We start from the raw sequence: 26,256 nt of genomic DNA on the forward strand, positions 1-26,256 counted from the left end.
ATAAATTAAAAATAATTTTCTACATTCTCTGAAGACCGTAGCATTTTCATTCTCATATTTCACATAAATGTCGGGAGAGCTTATGTAAATTTAGATGGCCTTCATGATATTGAAAAAGTTAGGTTATTTTTTAATTCTATTTAAGCATCTGGAAAAGGCTGTTATTCCAATACATCTCGGGCAAAAAATATATATATTCTTTTAATCTCCTAATGAAAAATCTGATTTCTCCATCATTTTATTTCCACCGGAGAACACAAATATCTAAGAAAACCAATAGAGTGAACTTCAGTAACTCACTGTTAGAAAAGAAAATGAACAGTAGTACTGGTTTTATGGACCATTTGTATTTGCCACAGGCCAAGACACTGTAAGTTTTGTAAAGCACAGTGGTGGTGGGTGGCATTCAGGTCTTGGCCTGCTACTCTGAGGAAGCAGCAGCACTTGAAGTTTTATAGATTGTTACATAACAGGTATAGCATGCTAATCTCAATGAAAGGAGCTTTTAACAGTAAATGTTTATTTACACACCCTGTAAATCTGCCTCTCTCTCAGGTGTAGCTCCTCATGTCAGGTGCATACACATACACAGGTATGTTCTTAGTTTATGCTGTGATACAGTGCAGGTAGTGAACAGAACTCCTAATGTTTCAAACTGGCAGTGCTTGATAAAACATGTACAAGGCTGTTACTTCAACTTCTTTAGGATAATTTATATATTTTTAATATAAACTTGGCAAGGCAACCAGTGTGAAAATCTGAATTTGGAAAAGTCTCCTTTCTGGCGAAAGAATTGTGGGTGGGGTTTTATTCAGGCATATTGTCTCATTTGGTGGATTGATGGTATCTGAGTACTCACCATACATAAAAAAACTTTCAGGAAGGTGCAGGGGATTTTTGTTTTGTTTTGTTTTTGTTTTATGATGCTAGAGGAATATGGATTCAGTGTAGCACAGCAACTCTTACAATTCCAGTTGTTTATTGGACCCATTTATGCAGTGAATGCAACCTTAGCATGTTCCCTTTCCCTCACTTCATTTCCTGATGTCTCAGTACTATTTTTAGTTATGAGTTATGAGTTTAGCCATAAAACTGAGTAAAGCTCTCTTCCCTTTGGATAAGTTGTTACCCATTAAGATTAAGATCAGTCAATGTATACAGAGATGCACAGTAGAAAAAAAAAAGAAGGAAAATAGAAGAATCTTTAAAAGGAATCCAGAAAAAAAATCAAAAATTGATGGCATGTGATTATGAAAAAGAAGAAATGAGCATGCTAGAATTTAGGTATGCACTGCCTGGGGTAGGTGCTTCTCCTGGTAAGCCTCTCCTCCTGGTAATTGCTTAAATTTAGATATTTCCAAAATAAAGTGCCTTATTCTGAACTATCTAAATTTGATGTTTGAACAATATAATTCCCAAACATATTTTTCATTTAAAATTCTTTCCCAAATCTATCCAAATTTCTGTATCTTTCAAAAAAACATGTTTGGGAATTTTACTAACTTTTCTTGTTTTTTTTCTGCCTCTCCCTTGGGAGAGGTTCTTGGAAATCTTGGAAATAATTTTTCCTGTTATTTAGTTGCCACTATCTGTAACTGAAATTGCTATAAAAGCTTGTTCAACACAGCTACTAAAGCCAAAGGGTTTGAAAGAGGGAAGGGCAGATATTCTTTGAAACACAGATAGAAGAAAAAGGAGTAGGCAGAAGGTTATCAGTTACCATTTTGCAACCTGCTTGAATAGAAATGATGTAATTATTAAATACATACTCCTTCTAAGTTACTCAGAGAATGAGTAGCAGACAAGAGGGAGTATTTCTTTCTTTGTCATAGCATGCAGCACCATGGAGAAAAAAAAAAGAGAAATAAAATATTATGTAACTTTAAAGTTTGTGGTGGTGACTTTCCAGAGATTTCTTTTCTGGCAGGCAGTACAGTACAAAAATCAGAAAACAGAAGTACAGCTTGAGTGCCACTGAGGGTCAGAGCTCCCAAGGAGGAGTGGAGGAAAGTGGAAATAGCTCATAGTTGGCATTTTTGCTTGTCTTAGTTTGTTCTGTTCTATAATGCCCTTTGTGACTGTGAAAAGAAGATAATTTGTTCAATTCTGTTTTGTCACTGTCACTTTAACTGACTTTTTACAGCAGTAAAAATGGCTGAATGTGTAGTTTCTCTTTGTGGAATAGGAGAGAACTATTTCAATCAGCTGCATTTCTTGGCATTCACACAGTATGTTTCCTATTCTGCAAGCTATCTGCCTGGGGCTGCTCTGCAGGGCAAGAAGGGGGAAGCTTCCTTACTTGCCACTCCCATGAATTATTAAGCAATTGTTTATATTCCTTAGTAGAAGGAGATTATCCTTCATTAGCTTCCACTTTTCCTCAGAACAAAAATTATGTAAAATGTAAATAACCTTGTGACAGGTGATGGGTCAGTATTAGTGTATTGGGACTCTATAATACATTTATATATTTTTATATGTATGAATGATTTATTCTATTGTTACATTGTTATATCAAGCATATTTGTGTTTGGTATTTATATATAGGCACATGATAAACATATGAAACACCAACATCATTCAGCCTGTGCACCTCTCACCTTATTCCTACAAGCTGGTGCAATGCTCACTCCTCTCAGTTTGCTTGTACTAGTATGTTCAAAGGGGAGTGATCTGAAATGCAACTCCAGCTTTTGTTAAGGAAAGAAACCTTGCAACACAGATTTTAAAGCCCTTTGCCTTTGTCAGAGTCAGAGACATAAGTGGGGTCTTTCTTTTTTTCATTATTTTTTAATTGAGTCAGTGCTCCTTCATTACCTCCAGGAGCCGCAATGCAGAAAAGCACTCCTCATTAGAGCAAAAACCCTGCTGCTGCCTTGCATGAGGGATGTACCTATTCTAGGCGTTTTGCTGTCCACAAGAACACCTCCTTAAGGCAAGAAGCAGGGTTTCTTTTCCTTTCTTGCTGGAGGCTGAGAGGGAGTACTGGGAAATCATAGTGCTGTAATTCCCGTGCTGTTGGGTTTTCTAATAAGCATCACTTCTGGCCAAGTAGGCAGAGCATGGGAGCACAGGAACCCAGGGCTAACTCCAAGTGGTTATTTTTATGTCCCTGTAACCTCAGCTAGATCAGATCCTGTGAACAGTGCCAGAGTGGCAGCCCCCTAGGAATGGGCTGAGCACGCTTTTGCGGCGTGTGCTGACCTCTGCAATCTGTTCCTGGCTCCCCAGCAAGTGGGCACTAAGTGAGCTCGGGTTTGATGACACACACAGGCTGATTACTACCTCTGAAATACCAGCAAAACTGGGAATGTTTTGACATGCACAAGCTGGTGCCCTCAAGACCTTGCTGAGTTGTCCTTGTCACTGGGAGGAATGTCTCTGGTCTGTGGCTGTACTTCAAGGAAATCATTTCTGTTCAGGCATGATCAGAGCTCGTTCCCTTCTTCCAAGGGCAGCTTCTGGGCTCCCTGCTCCATGTGCAGGAACACGGGGGGCTTTAAGGTATTCTCAGAGAAGGAAGGACCTTTGCAATTTACTGGTTCAGGGGAGCTCTGTATGTATAGAGTGATATTGCTCTGGCATAATTTATTTGTAATAGTTTTTCCAGGTACACTTTGCAGTTCATATAATTTATTTTGCTGATTATTTTGCAATTGTACTTTATTGGATTTATACAACTTTTAGATGAAGTCACATCCAAACCCACAGGACTTTTTGATAAACAGTTGAAATTTGCTTCATTTTTTCTTACTCTTAGATCCTCTGTTAGTGCCGTTGCTCTCAAAATGATTTTACAGAAATTCTGAAATGAGTTGTAACTTTGGAACAAACATTCATTTCCAATTCAGTTCAAGCTAAAAAAATATGATTATCATCGTGTTTTTGCAGTTTGATGTTCTCCAGAAGCCTGTATAAAAAGGCAGAGCTTTTCTAACAGCTGCTGTAGCAGATATTTATTTCTTGGTCTCAGCCTTAAAGTGAGTTTAGTTTGAAGGACTCATTGTTATCTTAAATAATGCTAAGGAAAAGTTAAAGCTAGGATTTAAGACTGGACTTTTGTCAGCGCATATGATTTATTTAGAAGCAGTGGATTTTTATTTGAGTTTGCAATTTATAATCCAGGTAGCTAATGCCTTCAAGTGTAAACATTAAAAGGATGTTCTGCTTTTAGTAGTAATCTGTATATCAGAAAGTTTAGATATTCACACGTGCAATTAAATTTTCAGATCCATATTTATCCTTTTTCTTCCTTGTATCTTCATTTGTTTTGCTCCTTTGGAGCAACATATGTACAGTGCTTTTCCTGAATGGATAGTATCTTTATGTTTTTGTATATGGAGGACAAAAAGGGAGCAGGATAAGGGTTTCAAATTACACAGTTATTTGGAAATTGTGACAATAGGAATTGTTTGTTTGTTTGTTTCTTTGTTTGTTTTTCCAGAATTGTTGATCTGTTCCTGTGGTTTAGAAATTACTCCCTCACAGGACAATAGTATTACCTGCTTAATCATAAGGTACTTTACTACTAATATTCCTACAGCTCTAATAGTCAAATCTTAATAATAAGCTTATGAAAAGCTGAGTTCTGTCCTTCCCATGGGAATCTACTTCTGTCATGAGTTACATAGCTGAAGCCAGCCTAAGTTGTGCAATTATATTCTCAAGTACTTGTAAATTGTTTGCCAAAATTTTTAAATTGTTGACATAATTTCAAGGAATTATGTTGCTGGTATTTTACAGATTTTCTTCAACGTTCACATTCTCAGTATTGTAAATGCTTCTGAATGGCTGTGTCAAATGCACATCTTATTTATGTTGTTTTGTGGACCTCAGCAACAAAGTTGAACTAATTTCTGAGCACTGTGCCTCAAGAACTGAAAATAGGAAATGCAACACTGGAGCACATTCATTATCCAGCTGCTTGGCTTTTCATCCAAAATGGTTACAGCCAGATGTTTCTGACAGAAGTGCAAAGACTCTCATGTTGCCTAATAAAGAGCAATTTTGTTCAGTACTAAAGAAATAGAATTAAAATTTTTATGTAATTTATCCGTGATTGACTTTCTGAATACTGTATTATTTTTCTCTATGTCACTACCTATGTCAGGGAATGCCACGGTTTAATTTGTGGGGGAAGATGTTTTGGTTTATGGCTTGGGGTTTGATAGTGTCAAGTGCCATCTTATTCCACACCTTCAAAATGAATTTTTCCACATCTCTCTGAGTCCTTAATTACCCTGCAGAGTTTTTTGAGATGGCTACATTAGTACTGCATGCAGTATCTCAAATAAGGCAACGGCAGTGATTTGCCCTGACATACAGTGTTGTATTCTCCCTATTATCCTGCACATGTGGTAGCACTGTTTGTTCTTCCCTGTTGCTGCATATTGAGATGAGTATCTTTCTGAGTTGTTCACAACGATGTCAAGTTGACTTTCTTTACTGCTAATGTTAAACTTTGTGAGCATTTCTTTCTTATTTATAGTATTTTGCATTTCTGGACCCTCAACTTCACTAGTCAGCCTGTCCCACTTGCTTAGTTACCTAATTTCTTCTGAAATTTTACTCTTCCATTTTCATTTATAATTTCAGATAAATGTGGATCTTTCTGGTCTGAAATCTCCCTGGTTATTCCATTAACTTTTTAGAAAAAATAGATATAATATTTGTTACTTCTAGTTCTTTTGCACATAAATGGTTTCTAATGAAGGACTGTGTATTGTTAGCAGATCAGCCTGTTTATTCTGAACCTCTTTCAGCATTTTTGGATGCTCACCATCTGGGCAGGTTGACAACTTGTTAACATACTGCTGTCACTATCCAGGCCTTCAAACAGGAAGTGAGAATGGGTCAGAAAGTCCTTTTTCAATTGAAATAATTCAGTAGGAAGAATAAAGTAAGGCTGAGTTGAAAACAACTTTTGAGAATCCAGACATTGATTTGATGAATGGGAGATTGGGAACAGTAACATAATTATTGCCATCATCCACTTCAGTTTATTTGGAGTATAAATAAACAATTCTATGAATATAAATATGCATATTTAGGGGCAAATTGCTTTCTACTGTAACAAATTTGAAGACAGAAGTATTACACTACCATAACTAATTGGGGCGATTCAAAGTCTCAAAGCACAAATACAACACCACTTCTGTATCGCACACTGGAGGTCTTTGTAGTTGCAGTTCACTTCAGGAAAATTCCTGAATAGAAATAGGGTTAGGTTTGCCTGTGAGCACTTTGTTTAAGTGAACTATAAACAGAGACATGCCTGTAACACCAGCCATTAGAATTCAGAGTCATCAGTAAGGAAGAAAAGTTGCCATTAGCAGTAAGTCAGGCAGTGTACCGCAGATCGGTCTGGAGGAATTGAACTCCCCAAGACCTCGACATTTATCGGTGAGTTCCCAGCCACAAAAACACATTCAGCCTTCTAATCAATAGGAGTCTAAATCACAGCTTTAATACCATGCTTAGGTCTCAGATCAGCAAGAATGAGAGGCTTGCAGGCGTATGAAAGGTGGTGGGAACTGTTGGCAATATGTATAACAAATCAGAGAGCAAACCTGCTAGGCAGTGGGGGAGGCATTAACAGCTGAGCAAATTGAGTGCTTGGGTTTGCATTTTCCATCTGCTGAACCTGGCTTAAATTCTGTCTGGCCCTGGCAGGGCCCTGGCCCTTTCGGTGGGCAGCAGCATGCTCACCACTCCCTTTGTGCCACCACAGCTGAGACTCATGTAGAAGAGAGGTGTCAAAAGGAAAAAAAATCCACATATTAGGATAATGAATGTAGTGCATTAAGTTTGTAAGCCTTTTACTGCATTTTGCAAGAACTAGGTGATTGTCTGGATTTTCAGGGGTCCCCACTGAGGAGAAATACATTATGTGTTTCATGGAAAGGAAAATACTTCCTTGAAAGAGAAAACTTCCACTCCCTTGAAACTTGCTGTGGGCTTGTATTCTGTTCCTAGTTGTAACATTTTGGGTATGCTGACTTCTCTGCTTTCTCTTGGTGCTACTGTCAGTCTGAGGACTTTTTTGTTACTTCTATTGTTTAAATATTCTTTATTATCCATTGAATGCTAACACAATATATTTTAGTGCTTATATACATAAATACAGTGTAGTGAGCTTCCCACTAGAACATATCAAAGCATATCACACGTTATTAACTATGCTAATAATTGTTTCCCATCCTCAAGCGTACTTTGAGTGGCTGTTACAATCCATTCAAATAAAGTTAAAAAAATTAAAATCATTAGGAGGAGTTATAATTAAAATGAAATTCAAACCAATAATACATTTTTGTTTGTTTTGTTATCTTACACAACAAAATATTTCCTTACTGAATTTCTTTCTTCCTAGGAAGAGTGCTTTTTGGAATATTTTTTCAATAGAAAATAAGTAGAAACAAAAAACCTGCAAGTTCTGGGCATTGCAATAGACAAAATAAAAAAAAGTTACACATGGTATAGTGTCAGGTATTCTGAATGTATTTTATATATCTCTTCCCAAGTAGAGAGGTGCATATTCTTTTATATTTGTGCTCTATTAAAAATATAATCAAGTAGTTGTAGGAATACAATACTATTCCATTAGTGCTCTTTTTATCTTAGACATTAACGTGACTAAGCAGCATCAAGGATCAGCAGTACCCATTAATAACCTTCAATACTGTCTTTTATAATACATTTAGTACCTTACATATTCTGTCAGTCATAAACAAAACAATTAGGGAGTTTAGAAAATCCATTATAACTACAGAAGACAACCAGTCAGCCACAAGTAACATAGACTTTGTTGAAAGGAATAGGTTTTTTAAAACAGCATTTTAAAAAGTATCGATGTATATATGATAAAAGGTTTTATTCTAGTTTTTTTCTGATTCTTCCACTGATATCAAGAGTACTGAGCAGAGACCCAGGATGGAATATGGCCTTAGCCTTATGCTCAGATGAGCCGTTAAAATGCCCAGTCTGAAATCAGGAAGAAACAGCACAGGGAGCCACCTAATGAGCCTTTACGCTCTTCTACGTTAAGGATTATGAGTTCTGTTCTAAAAATACCCCAGTTCCTTATGTGGTACAAAGAAATTCTATACTCCCACAATAAGGAACTGGCTGTTGTCCCTGTGAGTCTCCACCTGACATAAACGGACCAGAAAAAGGGATTTTCAAAAGAGAGCAGGTTTTGATTCAGCATTTTATAGTAATTAGCTGACCTTCCAAAAATGATATGGGCATTAAGAACTTCCCCAATCACTAGTGCTTGACTACAGGAAAAAATTTTCTGAAGGAACAACTGAACTGATACTGCAGTTGCGTTCTCCAGCGCACTGATCCCTTGCTACCCTCCACTGTACCATGGCTACTTTTATATTTATTGTAAATGTAAAATTCTAGTGACTCACACCCTTGCAGGCATTTAAATTCCTCCTTTAAACCCAGGAGTAACAGTGAATTCCCATAAGTCTGTCACATTATTTCAGAATGATGTAACTCAGGAGAACAATCATAGCACTACGATAGCATATGCCTTGCCCAGCATAGCTGGCTGGCTCTGAAATACATTTCCATGAAATGTAACTTTTTCAAGGTACACTGTGAGACAATATGTTGTTTGTAAATAAATGTTGGTAGCAGATTAGCAAGTTCTCCAACTCCACTTAAGTTTGGCCAGATGTTTATAATATGTTCATAACAAGAAGGATGCACAGCCATTATCTTTATAATTTGATAGAGAGTGCATGTAGGCAAGTATAATGGGAAAAAACAGATCAAACCAGTGGACATAATTCAATAGGACCTTAAGTAAAAGACTACAACAGAAGACAAGAAGAAATAGAAAACACTTGATAGTTTGCTGGTAGATTGGAGATGGGTTCATGACTTTGTCATGCAAAGGGCACTGAAGAAGAAATGGACAAACTGAGATGGCAATCACAGATGTGCAGCCAACGTTGAGAAATAATAAAAAATATTATTTGGGTTCATCTGGGGTTTGAAATCATGCTCATTTAGCAGCTAAAACTATATAAAGGAAATATGGTTTGACATAAAAAGGAAACTGCCAAATGAGATTATTTATTAAGATGATTTTTGGAAATGTATTTATTAAGAAAAAAAATTGGGATGTTTCAGCAGTGAAACATAGTTTAAAATCTTTCTACTCACATTGTAAATACTTATGGAGTAGGTAGTTATTAAGCCAAATGCTTAGCAGAGCATATGCAGCTAGGGATAAAAAGGCATCAGAAAGATTAACTTATTAGAGTAGTATTGTTCAGGTGAGATATTTTTCTTTTCAAATAACGTTAAATATTAGGAAACAATCTCCATTATTTATTACAGAAGCATATTGTTTAGGACTGGCTTCCTAAATATACATTAATCAGCTCATGTGATTAGCTGACATGCACTGTATGATTAGTTTTATACACCCATCAACATCTGTGAAAGGTAGAAATGTCTAGAAATGAACACAGTATTCATGTCTATATTTTGAAGACGGCACTGAAGCATAATGCTTGATGATTTAAGTGAATGCAAAGGTGCCTAAAATAAACTTGAGCTTTCTTCCTGAGCTGCACCAAATCATCTTCAGCATCAGTGTAGGTTTCTCTCAAGCAGTGCACTAGATGTATGTAAACAAAAGACTATTTTAACTTTGAGCTTGTAATAGATTTTTATGCCACATTCAGATTTGGCACAATTTAACAGATATAGTTAGCTCCCCTGGAGTTGCATACACTACACAAACTGACTGTATCCTGCCACATTCAAAGTTCCCTGAATTTCAGAAGTACCTGGTAGATTCATTGCAGGGTAGCGGAAAAAAGTTGCTTCCCATGCGCTAGCTTCATTCAGAATAAGGAATAAATTCATTGAAGACTAAATAATTGCAATTACAGTGGAAAGACTTGACAAGGACACAGAATTCATGCAAGTGATGTGTGACAGTTCAGCTATAGAAATAACACTAGCTGAAAAATAAGCTTTGCTTCTAGCTTTCAGCACAGTAACAGCCCCAGTGCTGTACAAGAGATTTGTTTTATGCTGTTTCAGCATCAGGTGAAGAAACACAGACCTTTACCTTGTCTTTCATTCTGCCAAGTTCTTTGTGAATTTTTAGAAAATCACATCCAGCTATACACAGTACAAAGGCCTATCCCACAATTAGATGTGTAAAACTGAACCCTTCATCCTACAAGCACATCTAGATAACTGAATTCTTTTTTCTCGTTAGAGTTCTGCTTAAGTCAGTGAAGCTTTATGTAAGTGCAAGGATTGTCCAGGTGATAACTTATAGGCTTGTGTTTTAATGCAGTATTGTTACCAAGAACTTCTTGTTATTAGTAAAATCCACCTGATCTTCAATATTGTGCATCTTCTATGCAGTACAACACTGCAGTGGGCAATATGCCTTCTTGGCTTTATTTTATATGTGTATAATATATACACAAATTAAAAGTATCACCTGCAAATAATATTTGGAATGTGAAAGACACAAAATGTAAACATTTTATTTGGCAGTTGTTTCAAACAGGTGAATAAATAAATGGAAAAGTACATCTTAATATTCTTTATAGCAACAGATGCAGTTGCACATGTATTTACATATTGTGGATGCAAAGAACAGTTAATTTAATTTCTTTTTGTTAAAAAATGCAACTTCCAACACCACTAGACTTGACAATTAAAGATGAAGATACTAGTAATACTTTGTTCTAGCAATCTCAACTTTTAAAGGCATTCATTTGGAAGTAAGATAAGAGAGTCATCATGCATTTAGTTCATTTTGTCCACTTACGGTAGAAAGTCTGATGTAATCTCAGAATTATGAGTGTCATGCGCTTAAGTCAACTATGACATGTTTATAAATCAATGTAGTTCCCTTAAAACTTGAAGCAAAGAGAAAATCTCGTTTATCGATGGAGACATGTATGAAAGATCTTGGTGCCTGTACGTTTAATTCTTGAAACTTCACAAATTTTGCCTTTTCCGCATCCCAATAATAGACTTGAGTGAAAGAATAATCACTTCCAAGAATGGCATATTGATAATTATTTATCTGAAGTGGCTGGAATACCATTGACCCTCGGGATGGCATCCTTTGTAAATCCAGAAATGCTGAACCACCCCATTTCATTACTTTAGAGTCCCCAATAAATCTTGTTAAGCAAATGTATACATCCTCTTTCACTTTGAAATGCTTCACTGCATATGCATCTTCCATATCTTGAATATCAAACCGCTTAACAAATTCATTTGTTCCTTTGTTCCATTGATATATTACAGGTCTTTGCGAACTACTTGACAAAATTAAATGTGGTTTGCCAGATATTTCAAGATACTCCACATCAGTATCTCTGTACCAGGCGTGCAGAGACTGATGGGAATAAAATCCATTCCCATTCCACTTGTAAACCGTGGTGAAACCAGCCTTTGAACTGTCTGCAACAACAAAATACCAGTCTTCAGCAATCCTGAAAGTTTCAATGTCATTGGGTTTTCGGATTTTAAGGATTTCAATATCTTGAATTTTTATAAACTTATTAGCAAAAATATCTCTTTTATATATGTGGGAGCCTCCAAACAGCTGTGCGACAATGACATACAGCTGACTTTCAATAACTATAGGTTTACACACAACAGTTGAAGTACCTATAAAAAGAAAAGTAAAAGACAGAGTTAGTACCACTTTTTGGATAATTTGTTGTAATGATATTTGTCAACCAGTGTTCATACCTGTAATATTGTCGTAATTCCTGAACATCACTTCCACATGGTCCCATTCAAGAAAGATGCATTTTCCAGTAAAAGGCTGAGCAATAACCACATGTTCATCATTCATGTATGAGAAAGTATCTACTGACAGAGATTGGTATGGCAGGGACTGATAAACTTCAAATTCTGCAAAAGTGCACACAACAGATGATAATCACAGAGATACTTTCCATCATGTACTGAAAAAAGCATATGCTTATCAGATACCAATTTATTACAAATTACTAGTGATTTCATCACTAGTTCAATTTTTCTGTTTATAAAGGAGCACTGCAATTTGTTTTGCAATCTTTCTCAATAAAAAGAGGTACTGTTTTATGTCCCAGTTTTCCAAATCATTATATAACACATTAAAGTTTGAGTAGCTACTGAAATATAGGACCCTGCTCCCAAATGATTCCCATGTCAGACTTAAACCAGCAGAGTTCATATTGATTTTAGTAGAATTTCCATCCAGAATGCAGCATTCCTGCAAAAATGGGATCTAGAATGAAAAACTATAGCTTTGACTTTAAAAAGATTAAATAATTTGGGGCACATTACCTGTAATAATGCAATCAAACTCTTTTGGAGAGAGGCTATTGATTTTGCGCTTCTTGTATTCTGGTGGGCTTTCACAGTAAATATCTTCAACAGTTGCATTGGTGCTGCCCAGCCACTCCACTAACCACTTCAGTTTGCAGTCACAGTTAAATGCATTGCCTCTAAGATCTCTACAACAAATAAATCATGCATTGAAAATAAGTAGTCAGCTAAATTTATTTCTCCTTGAGGACAACAAAACAGGCTTTTGTTAAATATGTACCCTCTTGCTTATTCTCAGTTGAGGCCTTCCTGGCTTATTAGTCCTGACCCATAGTTAAATCTGCATACCAGAACCCACACAGATTTAATTATATTAAGGTAATCAAGGAGACCTTAATTTGGTGATCAGTCAGAAATTTTTATTGATTTCCCCATCAGGGAAAATAAATTTTTACAGGTATGCAAAAGCATCCCAAACTAATGACCCTTGTTTCCTTTGGATTACCCTTTCTCAGTAAGAGCATTCTAGATAACAAAATAAGAATTAATGTAACCTGATGATCAGCCAGTCAGTATTCACTATCTCCTTTAGATACACTCACTTAGGGCTTCAGGAGACACAAGCAAAGGAGTTCTGTTCAAGACTTTTACAGCTGTCTTCAGTCAGATTTCAGATCGTATGTACAGGAACGGGCAAGCGCCAGGACCAAGCTGTGTAACCACCTGGCCATGATCAGTCGTGCCAAGTAATGCTCCAGATATGCTGGCCATGGCCACATCTTACTGCTGCAGCTCTGCTCAAGGGATTCAGCCTACCTTGTTCATACTGGGAGCAGGCAAAGGATTTTCTGAGCTTATTATCCCAGATCGGATGGAACAGGATTTGCTATATTGTAAACAGGATCTATTTCACTAAAAAAATTTTAAGATTTATCTGTTTATCTATATTTTGTATTTTTACTGGTATTTTATATATACACACACACACACACACATATATATATGTATATGTATACACAGATATCTATTTAAACAAGCTGATGGTTTGATCTGGTTACAATTAGATTTAGTATGGGATACTTACTTATACACATGCTCTATTGATAAAAGATAGCTTTCCCAGGAATTGCTTGCACATTAAAATGTTACTCCATGAAATATCTTCCACCTTCCCTGCATGCCTTGCTCTCTCATGCATCCCTAAGCATCCTCCCTTCTTATTCACGAAATTTTAACATGCAGCTTTATTACATTACTACTAACAATATTACTTATCTTCATAACTGGTGGAATATTCAAAAGTATCACAAATTCTCAACAACAGCAGACAAAAAAACCAAGCCTGCCCATACTGTGTAGTCTCTACCCAGTAATAAGATCCATTACTGGCTACTAGTTTGAATGGTTATTCAGAATGTCCTCTAAAGTAATCTCTTTATACTTGTGGTATAATTAAAAAATGAATTAATTGCTTTCTTACACATTTGTTAAAGAATCCAAGCCTTTAAATATGTCTTTTGGAAGTGACTGGAGATTATTATTTGCGAGACTCCTGTAAAAGAAAACACTTCAGTATTAGTGCTAGTTGTTCATGAAACTACACATTTTTGCAAGTTGTGATATACCGTGTGGGGATTTTTACTTACAGAAAACAACACTGGTATTCTCCAGTACTTATTCTAAAAGCTTGCTTTTAAGAATAGCTCATTTACTTTGTGACTTTTCCTTCCACTAAAATGCCATGCCTCCTTCTGCTTTCTCCCCCTTCAGCAGCCCAGTAGCATTTACGATACTTCACTTAGCAGAGTAAAAAGTGCTATCACCTTTGGTGTTTTGCCAATACCATTTAACATTTGAAAACAATTAGTCATGATTGGATCTACTGATGTTTTCCCTATGAGATCCCAATACATGGTGCTCACATCACTGCAATTTCCCCACTTTCTTGTACCTCTTCTGGAAGGAAAATCTTACTAATATGGGCTGATGGACTTAGGTTTAGCTCACAGTTTAGTTTTTGAAAACATGCAATAATAGGCAACAAATTGTTGATCGGTGTGAATTGCTTTCCTGGCCTGTGCATGTGTGTGTGAGTGTATTAGATCACTAAAAAAATGTTATTAATTCCCAGTTTTCAATGTTGGGAAAACTTGATTAAATTCAGTGAGTATTCCAGCTAGTAAAAGTGACAAGGAAATGTGAGCAGGCATTGAACAAACAGTATATTACATTTTCAGTCAGACTGTCTCTGTGAGTCTGCCAAAGACCTCAGATGTCGCAGAGGGCGTGACAGAAAAAGAATAATGTAGGGTATAGTCTATGCCTCTTCCAATTAACAGAATTATTTATTACTTATGAGAAGAAACAAAAAATGGAAAGAAATCGTTTTAGATTAAGATCCTAGTTAGAATCTGTAGCTAGTAAGACTTAGAACCTCTTCTGTTGTAACTGTAAACATGTTGTTTATTAGCCACGGTTTCTCTAGCCAAGCAAAGACATTTAGGCACATACTTAAACACAAGAACAAGCCCAGATGTCCTAGGTCTGCTGCCTCATTTAAAAATAAGTGTTTATCTGATCAGTAATAGTAAATATGGGATGCATCCATTAGTCCATTCTGACCTCACTACTTTCAAAGTACATCTGATTGTAACACTGTATGTGAATGTATCATGTGCTTCACCTATGTGCAATTTTATGCTCCAGAGCAATTCTTTAAAAGTCAGGTAACTAACATGGAGAAAGCTGTGTGGACTTGCAAGCTGAGACAAGTTTAATGCCCTATTTTGCTTTTATATGTTATTATATAGCAAACTAAAAGGGAGAGTGTACTTGGAAGTAGGAGTGGTTCACTGCTGCCATGGGTACATGACTGACAGAAAAATTTAAGCAAGGTTTATGCATTTGCCAATTTTTGAATGAAAATTATGGATTTTATAGTCCACTGTTAAAAAGCATACATATGAGAAAACACTGTCTTGCTTAGATGGTGCTGTACGTGGTATTTGGATTACAATAAGAGAGTAAATGTTGACTCAAACATGCAATGGTGACAGTTCTGAGAGAAATGCAATCAAAATTAAAAATATTGTGCATAGAAATTACCATCCAATGCTAACTGGAAGACTTTGACATTAAATTAGTAAATTAGTAACAAAAGGCAATCTTAAAATGTTTCTGTTCTTAAATGTACTCTGACTAGAAAATAAATCCTGTTGCACAATAATGAATTCTAGATGGGTCTCTTTTAAATAAGGACAAACTGTAATTATTGAAGTTAATTGCATTATAAAAGTAAAAATGTTTGGATAGCTTACTGCATTCCAAAATTTATGCTGCAAAAAGGAAGTAAATAGAATAAATAGAACAAAGTTCATCTTATCTAACCTCATAGGACTTATTTGCATGCTCATATATTATCATTCTTTTTAATATATTTTATGTATACAAGTACTCTCTTGTTTCTTAAATGAAAAGTGCTTCAGGCTGCCAAATGATCATTCTTAAAGTGTATGTGCAATTTTTCCCTTAAGATGAGGAGTGGTTCTTCAAGCAGATTAAACTAGTGGTGCCTCTGTAGTGATTTTCCACAAATTTCTCATTGTCTTTGTGACTAGTGCTCCATGGACAATAGCAGCATGATGCACAAATCTATGTCCCAAAAATGTGCATGCAGATGGCAGTTGCTCCTCAAACGTAGTTCTGTCTTTTGCATATGTTTTCTCTTGTGAAAGTCCTGAAGCATCCCCAGAAACCAATGTAACAGACAAGAAAGACATTAGCCTTGGACTATATGCTCTGTGGCAAAGAAACTGTGCCTTCCTCTGTTTTAGAAAAGCAATTTGTTCACTGGCAGCAGTAGCTACTAAATAAGTAAATGAATATTATAAATAATGCACTGGGCCCATTTGTGAATATAAAGCTATTCATGTGCGTAAATATTTTGAAGATATGGTCCCAGTTACCAGCCTTATCCAGCTATCATTTTTCTAACAACAGTATAATTCTGCCTGTACCTCTAATATGGATTGCTATGGGATGCGCACAGCCTTTTTATGTACCTCTTTCCCTCTCCTCTTTCTTTCCTCTTCCTCCATTCCATATTTAACTTTATCTACACAAGTAGTCACAGTAGGCTTGCTTTCATCCAGCTGTAAATCTTGCCCTGACCAAAATGGAAAGCATAAAATGTTTACGGTACATTTACTAGGTGGTGAAGATGTGGTGAATTGCAATTCTACTATTATATTTAAGCATTAACTGCTTAAAATGGAACTTTGCTTTCTCTGCTCTGTCAAAATACATGAAAGAAAAAGTTAAATGACCCTGTTTCAAAACCTTCTTAGAGGTTATAATGTTAAGGCCAAAAGGTTGGAATCCACTCCACTGTCTATGACATACACAAGTGATGCTTCAGAATGCAGATGCTCAGAACAGGGTATAAACCCATGTCAGGCACACCACAGATGTTTTAGCCTCATTTTTTTACTTTTCTCCTTTTTTATTTTTTTTGTTTTCTTCTATTTTGCTTTTAAAAAATTTATTCCTCATTAAATTAAATTATTGCTAAAAGATAAACTTGTTGTAAGATAAGAGACAAAAGCCTGTTTAAAACTGTCTCCCTAGCTCAGAGACAAAGAATCTACTCATGTTTGCAGTGAAATGTTGCAGCTATTTGTTGCCAATGTGTGTCTCACCTGCTGAGTACAGTGTGAGAAATGCTCCTGCAGGTGAGGGCATGGGGAGCGTTGCTCCTACAGCATATTGGCATCCAGAGTGCCTTGGACTAATTTCCCCTCCCAGCTAATGCAGCAAGGGGCTGCAGCTGGTCAGAGGGCAACAGCTGGCTGTATTTCCAAGATAGCCAAAGGGCTGAGCAGCACACAAGGAATGGTAAGCAGATCCCACTGTCAATGTATGGCAGATCCTGACTGTGGGAAGCTCCTGCTCACATGCAGGAGAGGTCAGGGTGCAGAGTAGGGTAGGTGCAGAATGGAAGAAGTAGATCAGTAAGCCATAACAAATACATCTTGTTGCAAGTCTTCTATTTAAAATTGCTCTGGGTGGAATTTTCAAGTTTGACTGAGTAAAATTCATCTGTATGCTATTACTGTCTTAAGTGGACATGGCCACTATTCTCCTGGATCCATGTCAGCCTGGGGTACCTGGGAAGAGGTGTGGGTTCATCCCTCAGCCTCTCACATTCCTGACACAGCTCCCACCTCCCTCCATTCCAAGTCCCAAACTGGGACTCATTTCATCAATGCCAAGATTCCCAATTCATACTCCTCCCTGCTCCTACATGCTCAGCTGGAAATCCCCTGTGCTCCAAGCAGAGAAAGTCAGGGAACTACTGCCAAACATGTACTGCTTGGAAGCTGTTTGTGTCTTTGCCTTCTACACATACCACAGTTTGGAAGTCTTTGGTGGAAACATAAAGATTAACATTCTAAATAAATTACTATTAATAACACTTAAATTACTAGGAACAGTTATATATGAAAACGAGGAATTAAACAACACAGTGGTTCAGTTACTAAATTAAATATACCAACTAATATATTCAATCACTTTACTTACAGGTGAATTAAAGATTTCAGTCCTCTGAAAGTATTTCTTGAAATTGATTTAATGTTGTTGTTCTCTATGAACCTGTAATGGGTCGTAAAGTGATTCTGGTCAAAGCAATGCCTGGAACTTGGAAGCCCACCCACTCTCTTCAATAATGCCAGGAAATATACTTTTTTCCACTCACAAATATTCTAGATGAGGAAGGCCCATGAAAGCATCATCGCTAATAACATCAAAAGTGTTGGACGTAAACAACCTGCATAAAGAGATGCAAAACAAAAGACCATTAGGTTATCAGCAGCTCAAGAAAATGGTTCATCAAGCCATGATAGGCTAAATTTCCACTGTGGTTTCATGTTTTTACTGTGCAAGCACTATAGGACTGTAAGGCTCATGTATTGCACCATAGTGTGATGCAAAGGGAAGGATCCAACAATTGTCTACTGGGGCCATCTGATAAAATTCCTTTGACTTCTGTGGGATGTAAACGTGGGTTTATCATGCCAGTAAAACAATGGGATTGTACAAGTGCCTCTGGAGATATACTAGGCCAATAATGAAATCTTCAAGTGCTACAGAGATTTAAATTGTCTTGGTTTAAATTGCTGGTTTGCCAGACATCAGGTTGAATTTGCAACACTGACAGGAAGGAAAATCCTTTAAGTTAAATTTCTGAGTGTATTTAACCCAAGTGTAGTGAAAGTTACTGGGAAAAAAAAAAAAATCTCTTCAATTCAGACAGTGCTTGAGTCAGAATTATTTTTAAGGCTTCATTATACCTCTTGGAGATCCTCTTAGGTTAGGCATCTAACGGTAAAAATACCAGCAACACATTTAATTTGATGTAATTTTGTAAGCATTAAAAGTAGACTAGCATTGATTTTTCCAGCTTTATTTATGCTTATCAGCCATGTTTGCATTTGTCCATTACAATCTAGCCCTGGTCTGCCGCACTTTTAATGTGGTGAGACATCATAAAGTACGATGAACTTTACCCCAGTGGAATACTACATGAACATCTATATTTTAATCAATTGACCTGACGGATAAATAGATTCATACTATGGCATTCTTAGATATTCAGGAATGCAGGATTTCCAAGTACTAATTAATCCACTTAATGAACTAATCTCTTTTTTTGACATTTACATTCAGAATAAATTGCAGGTAATGTATTTTTTAGTTGGCTGTTGTAGATGGTGCTTTTTCCACTTTCAGTATGTTCCTATATGAAGTGTATGAAAAAATACAAGCAGGAGATTCTTCCTTTTTGTCAAAATCAAAAAATACTTCAGTTTTAGAGAAAACAAATATTTTTATAGAATTATTGAACCAGAAGACAAATTGATTAAATCCTGCAACTAATTTTACTTTTCTGATGTGATTTTATTGGATAATTTTTCCTTTTCTGCACTCTATAATTTAGAGAGCAGAGTGGTACCTCTTTAAATAGTATTGCTATTTTAGAGATTGCCAGGCTTACAGCATAGGTCTTGCACTTGGTGAGCTCATTTGCCTTCCAACTCATACCTCTCCCCAATGGCTATATCAGATGTATTTGATGCACAAAGAGTGTTTTTATTCCCCAGTTTGTCCTCGAACACCATAGTTTCTGCTTTTGGGTATAGAGGCTGAAGGTACAGCGCTGTAGCTAGGGACTGTATTACCTGACAGGAACAGAACAGTGCAGGTACAAATCCTGATGCCGTGATTACCTCCTTTCTGCTGGCTTTCATGTCATCAGTTTATAAGGGCACTCTCAGCACGTTGCTGATCCACAGAGATAAAAGTGCTGAAGATGAGAGTTAGGAGGTTTTCTCTACATTTAGGGAACACTAACACTCCTGCTGGAACTTCACCATAGCTGTGTAGGTTCCTTGTATTTTTGTTGTCACATGAAAAGCACAGAGCATACCATCCATACTACACAAGAATAAAAGCTCTCCTGGACTGGGAGTTATGAGTAGTGTTTAGCTCAAGACTGTGATTTTTCCAGAGATCATTGGTGGTACTACATTAAAAATAGTAGTAAATAATAATAGTGGCAGAATTATACCATATTTAGGAATCTGTGACTGGTGTGTTGGAGATATCCAATTACATTTGGACTTCAAAAATGTAATGCTGGAGACTATTTCTATATGTATTTTTATTATTATAGAAATTTCTATATTCTATATAAAATTCTATTATTATAGAAATACATATAAGCTGCTAAATGTTGCTGTTGGCTAAATTAAACCTACCAATACAGTTATAATCATGCAAAGCTAAAATTTCCTGTAATGTTAAATTAATGTAAGTTTTTCATATTCTTATTTCCCTTACTATCTTCTGCCAAAGATGAAAATTTTTCTTTCCCACATACAAACTGGAGTGTTGTCCCCACAGATACAATCCTGCTCCTATGGCCTGTGTTTAAGGAGTCATTTGCCTTAGATCAGCAGCCTGACATTCCAAGGATGGCAAGCAGTTCAACTGCCATGTTAAAAATACATCTGGAAAACAGATCACTCATCAAAGCCCACAGTGGAACAAACTCTGCTTTTCTGAGGTCATAGTTTTCACTGCAACATTTATGAACAGCAGTGTAGAATGTGCATTTCATTGTACAGTAGAAATGGAAATTATTATAATTACCAAAATGCCGTAAGACATTGCCCAAGCCCACTGTGCCAAGCACTATAATAGCTCAAAATAAGATGACTGTGTCTGTCCTACTCTACCATGCCCAATTCTGCCTGCTTTGCAGTGGGATTACTGAGTGTAGGTGGTGTATCGTAGCCAAGAGAGATGATGTCCTACTCACTCTCTTCAGATACAAGCCTCACCAATGTTGCTGCTTATTTTTTTCCTCTCTTTTCAAAGGCCCATTGCAGAAATCATGTGAAATGTGTCCCTTTTGTGATCTATGACCACCTGAAAAAAGCTTCTCTGGAATAAAGCACCATGGAAAAGCATTTAGGTTTCCATAGTAACTGCATTTACCTATTTACTCTGTATCCAAAATTGTACAGTATGTCTGCACCTCCTTATCAGCTCCACTTGAGGTAGCAGAGTACAGCCAGGGTCAGGGCTTCAGCTATTGGTACATCACCGGTTTAATTTAACAGCCAGAGAGCTCCAGTACATCAACATTACACCTCTGACCACATCCAGAGTGCATGGGAAGTCGGGCTGGGACAGACATCCGATTCTGGTTTTGATCACACTGGGGAGTCTGCCTTGCCGGATTTCTGAGACAAATCTGGGTGTGTGTCAGGCTGGCAGCACATCCACTATAAACAGTTCAGGTTACACCCCCTCTACCTCTGTATAGCTCACAATTATATAATCGTATGCCCACATTTCTAGGAAAGCCTGCAAGCCTGTAAAAATCCTATGTTGAAATGCAGCTAATAGTTAAATATCCCAAAATATTCTCTTTCCATGTATACCTCATCACAGTATTTCACTTTGAAATAACTACTTCAGTCTTTAATTGGAAGAAAATCGTCATTACTTTTAAGACTGCAAAATAACAAACAGGGTCAAATCCAGGTACTATGAAGGCAAAACTCCCACTGAAGTGACTAAACTTTCACAGAAGTCAATGGCAATTTTACATGGAAAAGGACTTCAGGACCTGTCCCACTGCAATGATGGGCCTGATCTGAGGGGCCGTGAGCTCACAGTCAATGGGAGTTGCAAATGGATAGCTTTATACTGGGATCAGGTCCCAGGAATGCAGAAAATAAACAAGAATAGTTGTTGCAATATTTAAGTCCTTACTGTAATGTTAATTAAAGTATAATGAAGATAGCATGCATTCTGTCACCAAAAGCTTCAGCATGTAAGCATCCAAAGTAGTACTGACAACAGACAGCCTTGCAAAATGCTAAGTAAAAATAAAACATGCACTATCTTTCAAATTGCTAAAAAGTCTTCTATTTTATGATCTAATAAATCGTCTGCTGCTGTTTCTTATAAAATTAATACTAAGACCCTTTCTGAAATATTTATGAATACATATACATTTCATAACAAAATCATATCATATAAAAATTTCTCACAGAAGCTGCAGAGATGGTGTGAGCAAAAAACTCCCTTCTGGGATTTTAGTAAAAGCAGATCTCACAAAGGATCTGTAAAGAAGAAAAAAACAACCATACATTAATGTAGCTGCATATATCCATGGTTATAATACTGATCTGGTCATCACAGAGAAATTTATTTATATAAGTAAAAAAAAAAATCTTCCCCCGCCCCCCCCAAATAATGTGACAGGTTTCATGTACTATACAAGAAGGTATAAAATGAGATGTGTACACATACACAGACAGACAGACAGATGAAAAAGATATAAAAATCAGGATTCAAGGATGCAGCACAATTTTAACACATTAGCTGATGATTCTGAATGCTGGAGGTACTCCCTGCAGCAAGCATCCTTCTGTATGCACTGAAAACACCACACATCCTAGTTCATTTTAAATCATAAATTAAATAACCAAATGCTTACAGCCCTTACAGTGAGATAACATCAGGCGGAACGCTGCGAGGAATAGATCTGGCATTTTCACATAAAGCATTATCTTTGGTACAAGTACACCAGGCAGGACATTTTGGCTTCACTGGTTTCTTCCCTTCAGTCAGCAAAAGCACAGATAAAAGGCATAAGAAATAAGCAATTCTTCTAAAGGGTCTGCTGGCATTTCCCATTCTTTTGATCCGCTCTCGTTCCAGCCAGTTGAAAGAATATCCCAAAACATGAACAGGGTTCTTTATTCAGCCATTGGATGTCTTTCTCTAAGTCCAGGTCAATATTTGTCTCTGCTTTCCCAACCCTTTTCTTTCTCTTTCACTCTGTTTTTGTAGATAGAAACCTGCAGCTGATCTGTATGTTTCCACTCACTCAGGCAACGTACTGCTCAGAGAAGAGACCTGCGAGGTGCTGTAAGATGGGGAAAATCCAACCGGCTGAAGGAAAAAAAAAAAAAAGGAAAGAAAAAAAAAAGACTTGCATCACCACAAAAACACTGAGCACAACACAGCATTAGATTGCAAAGTGATGTAACTGAGAAATACACTGCTTTCTGTTTTCACAGGGAGGCCCTTTCCCTGTTTCCAAAAATAGTACAGCATTATGTTTTGCTGGTGGGTGGGTGAGTGGGTGTGGGGTGGAGTGTATGTGTGTGGGGGGAGAAATCAGTCATCTCTTACTGGATCCTACAACCTCATGAACCTTTCAGAATTATGCTTCACATATTGCAAGCGGCAGAACTAATGGCAGTATCCACAGGAAAATGAAATCGAATGAAACCATCAAAAGCATTGCTGCAAAAACTGTTAGATTAATTTTTATCCTCGGCCTTTATTGCACATATTTGTACCACTGAAAAACAAGCTGCCACACATGGAAAATATTACAATGTATGAGAGAATGCCTTTGACTGTAATTCCCAAACAAAATATTTTCTCATGCAAAATAAGACCCCAAATACAGCGGGTTTTTTTCCCCCTTTTTTTTCTTTTCCCCGCAGAAAAAGAATGCTTCTTATTTTTTGCATGTTTTCTGAGCTGGAGAAATAAAGGCATAGGTGGACCAAGCACAGTTCTATATGGACAACATCAATTTAAAGTTCAAGTTAAAAAATGTATTTTCTTGGAACTGGTTTGATCATTTAGATGGAAAAAAATAAAATTGGCATTTAAATACCAGTTGTGTTAAACCCATAGTTAAGAATGGACCTTCCTTGAGGAGTGACAGGATAAGGACAGATCTTGGTGATAATAATGAACCTTTACAAAACTGCCTGGAGGCTGCAATCGAAATGAGTGCTAGGTGTGGTATGAGTGGTCTGTCAGATACAGTCCTCAGCCTGAAGACTTCACAGTAAACTACATTAAACATTTTAATGGAAACTTAAGCAGCACCTAAGTATTACTTTAAGAATGGTAAGACAAAACTAACAAATGCCAAATGCCCGGGAAGCCATACAGGATGATTTTTTGTTTAATATAGTATTGCTATTAGATGAGTGTTGCAAATTTTACCAGGTCTTAACACTTCCCTGTTGGACTGTTTACATTAGACAGCTCACAAACACAGCTGGGTCAGCCCAGTGGTACAGATATTTAATACAGTCAGGATCACTATTAGCTCCTTCACACGGGTGCTGTCTCCTCACCAGAAGACACCTGATCTCCTGATGAGGAGATCTCTTTTGACTTCTGGTTCCCCATCCTTTGATTTCACATGGCTACCTGGCTCTGGCCCATTGCTCCTGCTCTACAAGCCACAAAAATCACAAGATCAACATCAGGCCATGTCTATCTTTCTCAGGAACAATCCCAGCAAGGCCTTAGTGTGTATCCAGGTGCCCAAAAGGATACAAATCCCCAAAGGGATTTGATAGGCTATGGGCAGAATAACAGCCTGAAAAACTGCAAGAAATTCAGTCTATGGATACAAGGCAGGATTCCAGCACTGCTGAATCCTTTACTGGGTGGTGGCTAAGGTCCATCATCCTGGGATGAGGGGAGACACCCAGAGCTCACACCAGGTGGTGGGACTGCATCCTCTGAGGGACTAGGTGCAGCCAGAAATCCCCAGAAGGCTTTCAGAGGCAGATGGCCACCTTCAAAAGCCCTGCTGGGAGAGGACAGCACTGCCTGTGCATGGACACACTTGCCACCAGGCATCTGAGCCCATGGAAGAAAGGGCAGCTCATGCTTTCTCAGCTCCCTTGCTCTCTCCATTGTGTTTTTGTAAAGGTCTTTATTAATCTAAGTGTGGGCCCATGTTTTTGTTCTTAAGAAAACCTTCCCTGTCAGCAGTCTCTCCCTGAAGCAGCACCAACTAAGAGTGACAGAAACCTGGGTTGTTTCTAAGCCCATCCACCTTCTGTAAGAAAATGGAACATAAATATAGTAGCCAAGGCACTGAAATAATTATTAAGCAAATGTTGATGCCTTCCCAGTCCCCAATATAAAGGCTATATCAAGGCTTCTTGATGTGGAAATGATCTAATTGTACCTACTGAGAAGGAAGCTGGATTTGTAGGATTTGCATAAGTAGACCACACCATCTTCTCCTCTCCAAGATGTCCAATGGCACAGACATGGTGAGGTGAGAACAGAAAATTCTCTTTTTTTTTTTTTTTATTTTTTTTTTTTTTCTGAAAGAGGCCTGTTGTTGTTTGTTTGTTTATTCCTGGCAAAGCTACCCATTGCCATGGCAATATTTTCCCATTGATGGTGAAACCCCGTGTTTCATTTCCTTTGGCTCATTCACTGAAATCCACCATCAATTACCTAGGCATTTCTCTTTAATTAATACTCCAACCACATTGTGAACCTCCTGAAAACTTCACAGTGTAGTGTTTTCTTCGTTTACAAAAGCACATTCTGCAGCAGAGCAGTAACCTGACTCCAGTTTTGTCCATGCAGAGAACAGCCTGGAAGTTAGTTTTCTATTCCAAACCACATGCCAAAACAACCGCTTTTTCCAAAATTGCAATATTATGAATATTTATAACAGCCCCATCAAAAGTGAGGCATAATGACAGAAAGGACAAGTCCTTTTCTGCCAAGCTCAGCATCTTACTTCCTGCCATGTAGCAGTTTAAAAACAAAGTGGTTCATGGATTTTCAGTGGCATAGCTTCTCTCCAGCCCGGCGACACTTGGCTCACCCTTTGCCGATGCCATCGCTGTTTGTTTGCAGGCCAGCGGAGCAGGCAGCGGCCTGCTGCGCCCACGGACCAGCGCCCGCCTCTCGGTCCCTGCTTGTTTTCCCGGGTGTTTCAGGTACTGAGTAGGCACAATGGCATTCAAAATTAATTATTTTTCTTTCTGCAAGGTTCCAGCAGGGGGGATGAGGGAGTTGTAGATGCGTTCCTCGGTCTGCTTCCCATCACTTGACGTTCTAGCCGAAAACCCTGCACCTTGCCGTGCCGCGGAGGGGGCCGGCGTTCAGGCGCGTTCCGGGCCGGCCAGGGGGACACTACCGCAGAGGGGGACCCTGCAGGCGGACACTGGCCGAGGGACACTGGCCGAGGGACACTGCCTGAGGGGCAGTGACTGAGGAACACCGTTCGGGGCCGCCGCGGGCCCCGCGCCACCGCCTCGCCGCGGCTCCGTATCCCGGCAACGCGGCTGCCCCGGGCGGCGCCCGCCCTCAGCGGCCTCGGCGGGGCGGGGGCGAGGCCGGGCCCGAGAGAGAGCGGGGGCCGCCCCTCGCCTTCCATCGGCCCGCGGCCCCTGCCGTGCCGGCCCTCGCTGTGGCGGCGGGAGGGAGCCTGGCGGGCCCACGGCGGGCGGCTGCGGTGTTGCCTGCGCGAGGCACAGCTCACCTCTCCGGGCTGACCAGAGGCAGCTACGCCTCAGG

At 38.2% G+C, this 26,256-nt stretch overlaps 1 protein-coding gene and 1 long non-coding RNA gene across 3 annotated transcripts; one reads left to right on the plus strand and one right to left on the minus strand.

Annotated features, from left to right (window-relative positions):
* The first annotated feature begins 3,278 nt into the window (after positions 1–3,278).
* Positions 3,279–23,586, plus strand: LOC131580215 (uncharacterized). Its single transcript, XR_009277832.1, has 3 exons — positions 3,279–3,504; positions 4,445–4,517; positions 22,744–23,586. It is a non-coding gene; the product is annotated as an uncharacterized LOC131580215 (long non-coding RNA).
* On the minus strand, positions 10,493–22,744 carry LGI1 (leucine rich glioma inactivated 1). 2 transcript variants are annotated; one of them, XM_058841175.1, is made up of 8 exons: positions 22,397–22,744; positions 21,939–22,010; positions 18,071–18,142; positions 17,896–17,967; positions 13,796–13,867; positions 12,334–12,503; positions 11,752–11,916; positions 10,493–11,667 (listed from the first exon to the last, which is right to left on the minus strand). In XM_058841175.1, the coding sequence occupies exons 1-8, from the start codon at positions 22,585–22,587 to the stop codon at positions 10,850–10,852; spliced, it is 1,632 nt and encodes a 543-aa protein (XP_058697158.1). In that variant the 5' UTR covers positions 22,588–22,744; the 3' UTR covers positions 10,493–10,849. The 2 variants fall into 2 exon arrangements, with proteins under 2 accessions (XP_058697158.1, XP_058697159.1); XM_058841176.1 differs by having other exon boundaries at positions 22,388–22,454.
* Positions 23,587–26,256: the final 2,670 nt, after the last annotated feature.

The sequence above is a fragment of the Poecile atricapillus genome, chromosome 6 (genome assembly GCF_030490865.1).
Source record: "Poecile atricapillus isolate bPoeAtr1 chromosome 6, bPoeAtr1.hap1, whole genome shotgun sequence".
Taxonomy (NCBI): domain Eukaryota; kingdom Metazoa; phylum Chordata; class Aves; order Passeriformes; family Paridae; genus Poecile; species Poecile atricapillus.

Excerpts from the sequence above, each read along its gene's own strand:
- LGI1 (XM_058841175.1), bottom strand. The coding sequence starts at position 22,587 with ATGGGAAATGCCAGCAGACCCTTTAGAAGAATTGCTTATTTCTTATGC. Across the intron at positions 17,968-18,070 it reads CTTCCTCATCTAGAATATTT|GTTCATAGAGAACAACAACA; the intron begins GTGAGTGGAAAA and ends GACCCATTACAG. Across the intron at positions 12,504-13,795 it reads TTGGATTCTTTAACAAATGT|AGATCTTAGAGGCAATGCAT; the intron begins GTAAGAAAGCAA and ends TATTTGTTGTAG.